The sequence below is a fragment of the Aegilops tauschii genome, chromosome 7, assembly GCF_002575655.3.
Source record: "Aegilops tauschii subsp. strangulata cultivar AL8/78 chromosome 7, Aet v6.0, whole genome shotgun sequence".
Classification (NCBI taxonomy): domain Eukaryota; kingdom Viridiplantae; phylum Streptophyta; class Magnoliopsida; order Poales; family Poaceae; genus Aegilops; species Aegilops tauschii.
The window spans coordinates 374809302-374820939 of record NC_053041.3 but is presented as its reverse complement, the minus strand read 5'-3'; the positions used below and the strand labels follow the sequence as shown (position 1 = coordinate 374820939).

At 48.9% G+C, this 11638-nt stretch overlaps 1 protein-coding gene across 1 annotated transcript; it reads right to left on the bottom strand.

Annotated features, from left to right (window-relative positions):
• Positions 1–7689: 7689 nt before the first annotated feature.
• Positions 7690–11422, bottom strand: LOC109784166 (zinc finger CCCH domain-containing protein 56). The gene is made up of 2 exons (XM_020342760.3): positions 10515–11422; positions 7690–8196 (listed from the first exon to the last, which is right to left on the bottom strand). The coding sequence occupies exons 1-2, from the start codon at positions 11323–11325 to the stop codon at positions 7913–7915; spliced, it is 1095 nt and encodes a 364-aa protein (XP_020198349.1). The 5' UTR covers positions 11326–11422; the 3' UTR covers positions 7690–7912.
• Between the last annotated feature and the right edge of the window lie 216 nt (positions 11423–11638).

Sequence of the window (11638 nt, the reverse complement as noted above, 5' to 3'; positions counted from 1 at the left end):
CTAGCCGCTCCAACCAGACGTACGACTATCACAGCAGTTGGAACTGGTCTACCAAATCATCGTCTTCACCAAGCTACTGGTTCTATTTCCTCAGCCCTTTCATTTCCTCATTCATGTGTTGATGAACTTGATCGTTACTGTTTGAAGACTTCGGCTGAAGACTTTCTCAATTTCCTCATTCCTAATTCTTCAATCACTTTGTCTTCAGCCTGCTTATCCCGTTTACACGCTACTTACTTTGTATTCTTATGTTTCATTTGATCGTTACTCTTTTCACTTGTGCTACTGTTCTTTTATGCATGCATCTGAGTAGTTATTCCGATGTTAAGTAGTTTGTTGCTTAGGAATTTCCTCTCCTAGAAATTCCTCAATGACGAATTTGTAAAAATCGCCTATTCACCCCCCCAGTCGATATAAGGCTCTTTCAAATATCTTTATCGGTCAAACCGTAATGACAACATACGTTATTCCCTTTGTCATCGGTATGTTACTTGCCCGAGATTCGATCGTCGGTATCTTCATACCTAGTTCAATCTCGTTACTAGCAAGTCTCTTTACTCGTTCCGTAATACATCATCCTGTAACTAACTCATTAGTTACTTTGCTTGCAAGGCTTCTTATGATGTGCATTGCCGAGAGGGCCCAGAGATACCTCTCCGATACTCGGAGTGACAAATCCTAATTTTGATATATGCCAACCCAACAAACACCTTTGGAGATACCTATAGAGCATCTTTATAATCACCCAGTTACGTTGTGATGTTTGATAGCACACAAGGCATTCCTCTGGCATCTGGGAGTTGCATAATCTCATAGTCGAAGGAATATGTATTTGACATGAAGAAAGCAATTCGAATAAAACTGAACGATCAATATGCTATGCTAACGGATGGGTCTTGTCCATCACATCATTCTCCTAATGATGTGATCCCGTTCATCAAATGACAACACATGTCTATGGTTAGGAAACTTAACCATCTTTGATTAACAAGCTAGTCTAGTAGAGGCTTACTAGGGACACGGTGTTTTGTCTATGTATCCACACATGGATCAAGTTTCTGGTTCATACAATTCTAGCATGAATAGTAAATATTTATCATGATATAAGGAAATATAAAATAACAACTTTATTATTGCCTCTAGGGCATATTTCCTTCAACTTGCACTTCATACAATAAAGAGACAACCCTAAGGCTCCTGCCGGTTGTCGATATTACAAAACATGATCATCTCATACAACAACGTATATCACATCACGTCCTGACCATATCACATCACAACATGCCCTGAAAAAACAAGTTAGACATCCTCTACTTTGTTGTTGCAAGTTTTACGTGGCTGCTATGGGCTTCTAGCAAGAACCATTCTTACCTACGGCAAAAATCACAACGGTGATTTATCAAGTTTGCTGTTTTTAACCTTCTTCAAGGACCGGCCGTAGTCAAATTCGATTCAACTAAAGTAGGAGAAACAGACACCCGCCAGCCACCTTTATGCAAAACAAGTTGCATGTCTGTCGGTAGAACCGGTCTCATGTACGTGGACATGTAAAGTTGGTCCGGGCCGCTTCATCTTATAATACCACCGAATCAAAATAAGACGTTGGTGGTAAGCAGTATGACTATCATCGCCCACAACTCTTTGTGTTCTACTCGTGCATATCATCTATGCATAGACCTAGCTCGGATGCCACTGTTGGGGAACGTTGCATGGAAAACAAAAAATTTCTACGCACACGCAAGATCTATCCATGGAGATGCATAGCTACGAGAGGGGGAGAGCATCTTCATACCCTTGACGATCGCTAAGCAGAAGCGTTTATCAACGCGGTTGATGTAGTCGTACACCTTCACGATCTATCCCGATCAAGTACCAAACGTATGGCACCTCCGCGTTCAGCACATGTTCAGCTCGATGGCGTCGTCGCCTTCTTGATCCAGCAAGAGGGGCGAAGTACTAGATGAGTTCCGGCAGCACGACGGCGTGGTGACGGTGTTGGTGAAGAACAATGTCTGCAGGGCTTCGCTAAGCACAACGGAGACTATGACGGAGGATAAACTAGAGGGACGGGGTTGCTGACATGCGGCTTGGTGTATCTTGATGTGTTCCGGGTGCTAGCCCTGCCCCTCTATTTATATGTTCAGCCCTGGGGTCGAAACTTGGAGAAAGAGCCTACTCAAAGTCGGTTTTACCCACAAGGAAGAGTCCTTCTCGTACTTCTAGGACCAGACGCCACAGTCCTCGGTGTCTGGCCCAGACGCCATGGGCCTTGGCATCTGGCCTAGGGCCAGACGCCAGGGTCTTCGGCGTTTGGACCCTGACCTCTGCAGAACATCCTTTTGCACCGACCTAAGGCCCCGTGGGCCTTACCCCTTGGCCTAACCATATCATCCTATATATCAATCTTTACCTCCAGACCATTCCGGAGCTCCTCGTCATGTCCGTGATCTCATCCGGGACTCCAAACAACATTTGGCCACCAACATACATAACTCGTATAATACTATATCGTCAACGAACATTAAGCGTGCAGACCCTACGGGTTCAAAAATGATGTAGACATGACCGAGACACTTCTCCGGTCAATAACCAATAGCGGAACTGGGATGCCCATATTGGTTTCTACATATTCTACGAAGATCTTTATCGGTCGAACCTTATGACAATATACGCAATTCCCTTTCTCTGTCGGTATGTTAATTACCCGAGATTCGATCGTCGATATCTTCATACCTAGTTCAATCTCGTTACCGGCAAGTCTCTTTACTCGTTCCGTAATACATCATCCCGTAACTAACTCCTTAGTCACTTTACTTGCAAGCTTCTAGTGATGTTGTATTACCAAGAGGGCCCAGAGATACCTCTCCGTCATACAGAGTGACAAATCCCACACTCGATTCACGCCAACTCAACAGACACCTTCGGAGATACCTGTAGAGCATCTTTATGATCACCCAGTTACGTTTTGATGTTTGATATCACACAAGGTATTCCTCCGGTATCCGAGAGTTGCATAATCTCATGGTCGAAGGAACATGTATTTGACATTAAGAAAGCAGTAGCAATAAACTGAACGATCATATGCTAAGCTAATGGATGGTTCTTGTCCATCACATCATTCTCCTAATGATGTGATCCCGTTATCAAATGACAACTCATGTCTATGGTTAGGAAACCTTAACCATCTTTGATCAACGAGCTAGCCTAGTAGAGGCTCACTAGGGACACGGTATTTGTTTATGTATCCACACATGTATTTAAGTTTCCGGTCAATACAATTTTAGCATGAATAATAAACCTTTATCATGATTTAGGAAATATAATAATAACCATTTATTGTTGCCTCTAGGGCATATTTCCATCAGCGCGCCACAGCCTATCTGCGCGGACGCGCCTATCTTGCTCGGCGGCGCATCATCGATCATGTTGTGCGACGAGCTGCAGCGTCTCGATGTTGATGCGCCTATCTTGGTCTGCGGTGTTGTTGCGCCCTGCGCCAAGGGTCTGCTCAACCCTAGCGATGACGCGCACCACGGCATCGTCCATCGCGTTGCTGGGGATGCCCTCGGCCTCAACGGGCCATGGCGCCTGCACCGGCTCGTTTTTCTCGCCGAGGAGGTTGATGGTAGAGGCGGCTCTTCGGTCGGTTAGCATGCTTGGAAAAGGTAGAGGGGCTATAGGCTGCGCTTGTGCCTCCGTGTGTCGCGTGCCACTTAGGCTTATGCGCAATCGCTGGTGGTGGGAAACTGATGGGAAAGTGGCGGGAAATGGTGGCATGTTCATATAACGCCATCAATTAATGAAAACTTAGCAAAGAAGGAAGCCTAACACGACCCGCGTGCGCATATTGCTTCCCCACGGGTGTGATCGATATACTCGTGTGCCCAATAGAGCACACAATTCACACTAAAGAATATATGTTGTTGTTCTGTCCACAAAGCATAGATGTTGTGACTGAGCAAATCACATCCCAAACGATTAAGCTAAAGAACGCGTTGGTAATGATTTCAAGAATCACAAAAAATTATTCATTAGCACGCATTTGCCCATAATACACACAACTTATTAACATGAATTGTCTGTTTTATTACCAGTCTTTCCATATAATTTTGATTACTGACATATTTCCCGATTATACACACATCTTGTTGTGGCGAATTGTTTGTGTTATTTTGGCTCATCGCAAGAAGTTCATCCGAGTGACATGTATGCCGTATATCGCACACATCTTGATCTGGGTAGCCGCTTCTGTTTTTTTGGCTCATCGAAAACAGTTCATCCGAGTGACCTGTATGTCGTATATCGCACACATCTTGATCGGGGTAACCGTTATTGTTTTTTTGCTCATCGCAAACAATTCCTATGGATCAATTGTATGCCTCGTATCGCACACGCAATTCTTATCTGAATAATGCTTGATGGATCAGCCATCCACACAGTTCATTTTGTTGGTGACGATTTTATTACAATATCACTTGCGATTAATGCATCCCACAGGTCGAATGGTCTCCTATACATGTGTCATCTTAAAACATTTCTGTAGTAGCGTAGACACCGACCACTGGGCCCCGCTGCTGCCCATCATTAGAAAAACAGAGTATCTACCGCACGATGGTGATCGGATTTCTCACTGGCGGGTGAGCGGCACGCAGCGCACTAGTCTGGAGCCTGCCTATCTGGAATCCAACCATCGCCCTCATCGGCAAGCAAAATCGCTCTGCTACGCGTCGGGGAGGAGAATCAAAATCTGAGTCTCCTTGGCGGATCCTGCTCTCCGTCGCGCGCTTGTGCTCACCATGGGTTAGGGAGCGGCAGCTGCAGGGACCAGAACGTGCGCCATTTCGCCCTCTGCGCTGGAGACATCAAGCTCGCCTCCGTCCGTGCCCAAGCGACTATCTCTTCTAGTGAAATTGATTCCCTAGGCACCATCCGATCCACCTCCTCTGTCACCTCCACACAAGTCCTGGTGACGAGTTTCTGGATCGAGTCGCGGTGAACTGGCCTTCGCATCGTCCGCGCCATGCACGCTCGATGCATCTCTCTGCCATGGCTTCCTCCGTGCAGATCCCCCTTCTCCCCTCGTGCTCCATCTCTCTCCCGCACAGCGAGGCCTGTAGGGTGCGGCGCACTGGTAAGAGGACTGGTGTTCGGTGGTTGGGGGGCTAGCTGCGGGCAGGACGCCGACGAGGATCACGGGAGTGGTAGGTGGAGGGGATAAGAGCATCTCCAGCAATTCGGCCCACCCGGGGTTGAAATAGCACCGCCTAGGGGCGCGCTTGCGAAAATATTGCCGTGGGGGCGGTCGGTTTCCCATCCGCCGCTCCAAGCTCACCCTAAACACCGTTTTTGAAAAATAAATTCGGCCAAAATTTAACCAAACACGACACATTTTCGGCCAAATTAAGCGATTTCATTGATGTTTGTACATAAAAACTTAAAAACATAATTTTAAAACTTAAAAAGATAACTAAAACTACAGCGCCGCCGTCCGCCGCCCCTCCTACAGGCCGAAGAGCGCGCCGAAGGCGTTGTAGTCGCCGTCGTCGTTCTCCTCCTTCACGCCGCCGCCGTCCTTGCTGCACCCCTGCCCTAGGTCCCCTTGGCGAACGGGTTTGGTTGGCGGCGGTGATGGTGCGTCATCATCACTATCCTCGAGGACGATGACGCCGTCCTCATCGCGGCTGCGGCGCCGAGCAGCAATCTCTTCGAGGGCGCGGCGCTGGCGCTCCGTCTCCAGCGGGACGTAATCCTCGCGCGCCCACTTGAGGGCGGCCTCGTCAGCGGCAGCCATGTCGTCGGACTCGCTCTTCACAGCGACGAGCCCCGGCTCCGTAGTCGGCTTGACGAGGCGGGAGGAGGAGGAGCCACGGCCGCCCTAGTTCATGACGAGGGTGCCACCGCGGGTGCGCCGCCCGAGCGGCGTCTCCACGGGCTCGGCCTTGATGCTGACGAGCGTCAGCGTGCCGGAGGAGCGGGAGGAGGAGGACGACGACGACCCACCCGCCATGCGCCTCGGCAGCCATATGCCGCCGCTCCGGCGGGGGACAGGCGCCGGGGCCGCCGGGTACTGGAGCGGCGGCTGGGTACCGTCCTCGAGGTGCTCGAGGACGTAGTGCAGCGTCCGCCCGGGGACGCCCCACCACAGGTGGCGGTCGTCGGCGTTGTGGCGCCCCATCACCGGCGCGTTGTTGGAGGAGGCGATCTGCTCCTCGTGGCGGCGCTGGAAGTACACCGCCCAGCTGGCGTGGTTGTTGGCGGCGTACTCCGGGCGGTCGCGCACCTCCTCCTGCAGGGAGGCCAGGATGCGTGCGATCTCGCCGTGGAAGCGGTCGACGTCTGGCTGCGGGGGGACGAGGATGCCTCCCGCGCTGAGCCTCCACCGCCCCGGCACGCGCATGTCAGGCGGTGTTGGGTAGTTCGCCTCGTGGAGGAGGGACGCCTCCCACTCGTGCAGGGTGCGGCGGCCGAAGCCGTTGGTCGCTGCACTGTTGCCGGGGAAACGCTCTCCCATCATCGGCGGATGTAGACGCGGTGGCTGGAGGCGAGAGAGAGAAACGGGATGGGGCACCGGCGACGAGAGAGGGACTGCGGGCCGAAGGAGAGTGCGTCCACCGGCGAGGGAGGGGGGTCTTTTTATAGCCACCGGGGGGTTGCCAGGCGTGTGTGTACGCGTGGCAGGAAGGGGACGGCGCGTCGCCGTGCCATCACTGCGTCGTCCGTGAGGAATCAATGGAAGGCTGACCGGCGGCAGCCTTGGCATTGATTCCCCGTGGGAAAACGAGACGATGAAGAAGACGAGATGCGGCTGGTCACTGACTCGTCGGGCCCGCCAGGCTTTCGCGCCAAAAACACTTCCCCCGGCGTCCCCAGCGCGCCGAGTTCAGCCTGGGTCCACCGGCGCCAATTTCAGGCCTAACCGGCGAAAAATGGGCTTCTGAGGACGAGTCTGGACCCCTTTTTAGCACCGACGCTAAGAAGGGACCTTTGGGGCCTGTTAGGGGCGAGGCTGGAGATGCTCTAAAGCAAGTCGCCAGACCATACATTTCAAACTCCCTTCCCTCCTCCTCCGCTATTTGTACACTTAAGAAATCCGTGCGTTTGCTTTTGTTTTTGCACATGTGGCTTGACACCACAAGAACATACCCACCGCATATGTGTTATAATGGTTTCAGCTTTTAGGTTGGCAGTTATCTGAGTTTTTGTATGTCCATTTCAGTGCTCATTCTCTCTTACCATTTTCTTCAGATGGCTAGCATTTTTCAGTAATGCAATGTGTGTGTGTGTGTGTGTGTGTGTGTGTGTTTTTTTTTTCTTTTTGAATTTTGTGTAGTAGGGAGGGGAAGGGGAGGGCTGGGCGGTTGATTATTTGTTACTGTGCTTGGGACCAGTGGCGGAGCTTGGGACAAAATCCTGGAGGGCCGATGGGCTTGGGGACGGTAACGGTTTTAAAGCCGACGCGTTAGGGACACGCTGGCGCAAAATAATTGTTTTGAAGGTCTAAGAAGGGAGCCGGAACTCGGCCTGAATCAACAATTAAAAGAGTCATCTTTTTTTGCAGGCTGAGCCCGGAGTGAAAAACGCTAGTGTCAAGACTGGACTGGGCAAAAAGAAACGACTTAGACGAAATCGAAAAACAGAAAAACTGCCATCCAATGAGTAGGCTCCTTCCTTCCCGACTCTGCTCAAAAATAAAAGAAACGAAACATGAACTTCAGACTTTCAGATATCCAGAAGACCAGAACACTACCATCCATACAGCTCTCCCAGCGGCGAGTTCACTGCAATCACGCATACAACAGACACAATACAAGTTGCGGCAGCATAATGTTTTAGTCTTACAACACGCAGACTCTTCCAGCAGTGCCAACTAGAACTAAACTGGGTAAAGGAGACAGACACGGCGCTCCTCTTCCTAGTCAGTTTCGTCTATCCAATCACCATAGATCCTGCTGATCTTGTCAGGGCCTTTCCATTTCTGGATTGGCCTCTGTAGCTGCCCGGACCTTTGGCTGGCCAAGGCGGAACGCTGTGACTGGCTGCCTAAATGGTACACGTCTGCATGAGGGGGCACCGCAGTGGATGCAGCAGCAGTCTCCACAGGAAGTTTCGAAGATGCCGCAGCCTGCTTCGAATCCGGAGTTGATGCAATGTCCCTCCCGTCAATGTCGACAAGTCCCCCACCGTACTTGTGGAGTTCTGCAATTACAACCAAAATATATGTCAGTAATGTAAACTAGATCAGGTAAATTATGTACATTAAGGCCCTGTTTGGTAGCAAAGTATTTTCTAAGCTTATGAGAATACTACAGTTTTTTAGATTACCAGTTATATTTACAATGGGTTGGTTGGTTGCCTTGTTTTGATACTACAGTATTTGCCAAACCATCGTTTTTTTTCTCTGTATTATATAAAAAGAACCCCAGACCTCTTTTTTAAGAACTGAGCAGCCGAAAAGAACGGCGTCACACGTTATTATCCTCCTCCCCACTATTCTCAACAAGTTGCCATGTGCAGGGCCGCTCTTAGGCTGATCAGTTGCTTAATGCAACGGCTAGCTCCGCTAGAAAACCGTGCGTGTTTGCTAGCTAACGGCTAGCCAGCTTTTACAACATCGCAGCACAGAACAGGTTCTCAGGATTGTGAATACTCTAAAATACTCTGTTATGTCAAGACCACAGTATTTCTTATACCTATAGGATAAATTATTGTACTCCTTTTTGCATTTTTACTGTAGTTTTTGCAATGCTTTACTACCAAACATAGCCTAAGGCTCCACACCAAACAGGGCTTCAGTAAACAGCGGTTTATCTGATGATTCCAAAAGAAGTATGAACTCATAAGAAATAGACATGTACATAGCAGCACAAAGTAATTAGGTGTCTATTTGTAACCATCTAAGAAAATTCAAGCCATTAAGCATGAATCATGCACCAGGCATGCGTGCGACAGAAAAATGGCATATGTGGTGCCAGTACTACATAATTTCATTTATCTTGCAAATGCTCATGCTGGTCATGGGCATAAAATAGAAAAAATTGTGCAAGATAAGACCTGCAATGGAGATACCAATTGTCTACAGGTAATAATAAGGCAACACAGACAAAAACAACTAGCATCAGGGCAAGTGTGGCATCAGCCCATATGGCAATTATGTAAAACCCAATAGACCAATACCAAATCCGACTACACCTAGAATGACTTATTCTGAACCCAGAACTTAGAAGATCCACACCCAACATGGAAACCATAAAATATATCACAATAATACGCGGTCATTTTCCTAACCCATATAAGCAAATCAGTAATCAGTGAGTTTGATGATCAGATTTTACTAGGAGCTAGCTTCATAAAGAAAACAATATCTAGTCATGTCGAATCTGTTTTATTTCTGATATCTTCCTTGATCCATGGGTTTCTAATCCTACAATTACAAAGCAAGTAGTTTCATAACACAAATTGTTGTTACTTACAAACATGTATGTTAACACCACTGAAAATATTATGTACATTACTCTAAGACTTCATAAGCCAATTCCAGAGCAAGGTTCAAGATATCAGGGAATTTTTCCTATATGCTGGCGATGCTACTACCTGTAACCAACTTCTGTATAAAGCAAGTGACACAATTGAGAGCAATTGTAAGGATGAACCCAGTTGGATCATTCACCTATTTACCAGTGGACTGGATCCCAACTATTATTGTGCACAGCTAGACTGCTAAGCATCACATAGGTTGGAAACTAATTAAACTTGATATGGACCAAGGGCTGAGCATGCAAATTTTTGTGAATGTTATGTCACGCTCGTGAGTACCAAGATGTCGGTTCTGAATAATCTTAGAGACCCATAGAGAACTCATAAACCTGGCCTGATTTGTTCTAGTAGTCCAGTAGCTGTGTTGGAAAGTACATACTTTCAATCATAGAGTTTCAGGTAAGCTGCTGAACACAGTTGAAATCAGGCCTATGATGTATTGTCGTCAATTATAAAGAAGAAATAATTATCTGAGTGTACGCAAAAGTGTCAGGATAGGTTTAAAATACGACATATGATGCATTGTGGTCAATTATAAAGAAGCATCACTTATCTGAATGTACGCAAAAGCAAGCATCAGAATTGACTAGAAAACTGTATTGCAGGTTCTATTTCAACTATAATGTGGGTTACAGTCTCATGGAATAAATGGACGTGAGTAAGGACAGACCCAGTGCTGGAAGGTTTGGGGAACGATTATACGAGGCACGCCTTACCCCTGCACAGTACAATGCAGAGAGGCTGCATCGGACCCAGGACCTCTTGGCACAATGGGGGAGTACTTCACCACTGCACCAAGCCTATCCTCCATCAAATGGACATGAGTAACTTTATGGCCTCATTGTTTATATGAAATGTGAAGAAATTTCATGCAGAGACAAGGAAAAAATATATGCAACCGTATGGTAATAACAATTGAATAGGCTGTCTGCAAAATTTGGGGATTAAAGCCGATTATCAAAAGAAAAAGAGGCGCTCACCAGCAGCTCCATGAGCAAAGTGGCACTTGCTACCGAAGGGGCAGTAGCCAGTCATCTCCCACTTGTTACAAATCCTCGTCTTCCAATTCGACGGCTTCAGAATTGTCGGTCCATTTGGAGAGGCGGCGGCAGCAGCAGCAGAGTTGTAGCTGCCCCCGCCAACCGACGGCGATAGGCTAATCGCGACGCTCTCACGCGCCTTGGACTGCTCATCATGCAAGAAAGTGCATGCGTCGCCATAGGGGCATCCCTCCTCAGTGTAGAACTTCTTGCAGTGCCGCCCCTTGTACGCCCTGCCAGACACGCTGTCACCAGGCACCACGTTGGACGAAGTCATGATCGGGATCTGGTGCTCCTCTCTCTGTTCCGTCGCCTCCTCGTGTGCTGCCACGATCTCCTGCCAGTTGGGGGGCGGCTTGCGCAGCTCCTCCATCCCATGAGCGAAGTTGCAGTTTGTCACATACGGGCACGTCCCTGCCCGGAACTTGCAGCAGAGCTTCGTCTTGAAGAACATCTTCCCAATCGCGCGCGACTTGCTCGTGCTCCCCGCGTCGCCGCCGCCCGACGGCCCACTGCCCCGGGGCTTCTTGCCCGGCGGCGGCTGCTCGCTGCCGGCCCTTGAATGCGGCTGCGACGAGTTCCTGTCACCGCCATAGCCACCCCCGCTAAGCCCCTGCTCGCCGTTCCACTGGCTGTAGTCGTCCTCGGTGGCCCAAATCCCGGAGTCCCCGCCAGGAGGCGCCGCAGAGTTGGCCCAGCTTTCGGGACCGGCGGCGTCCGGGATGATATGGATGGCGTTGGTGTAGTCCATGGCCACTCTGTCAGATCCCGATGATGGAGCGCCCTCGCTCAGTTGGGGAATTTGGTTACAACCCTAGCTCGAGAACCCTAGTTGCACATACGGGAAACAATATATCTATTTTATAGGACATTAAAACTTAACCGAGCATTTCTGGCCATCCATTCGCGTGATTTAGAAGATCTCAGCCGTTAAAACTGCTCTCTGTGCGTCCACCACCACACGTCTTTTTCTGGGCTAAATTACTCCACAGGAATGACAGCCCTCTGGTTACGTGGGCCTATTCTCTCTGCCCAATTATCCTCCCTATAAGATACGCGAGAAA

Bases quoted from the DNA above. Each gene is read 5' to 3' on its own strand.
- LOC109784166 (XM_020342760.3), bottom strand. From the start codon at position 11,325: ATGGACTACACCAACGCCATCCATATCATCCCGGACGCCGCCGGTCCC. The intron at 8,197-10,514 runs GTGAGCGCCTCT...TTGTAATTGCAG, and splicing joins CTTTGCTCATGGAGCTGCTG to AACTCCACAAGTACGGTGGG.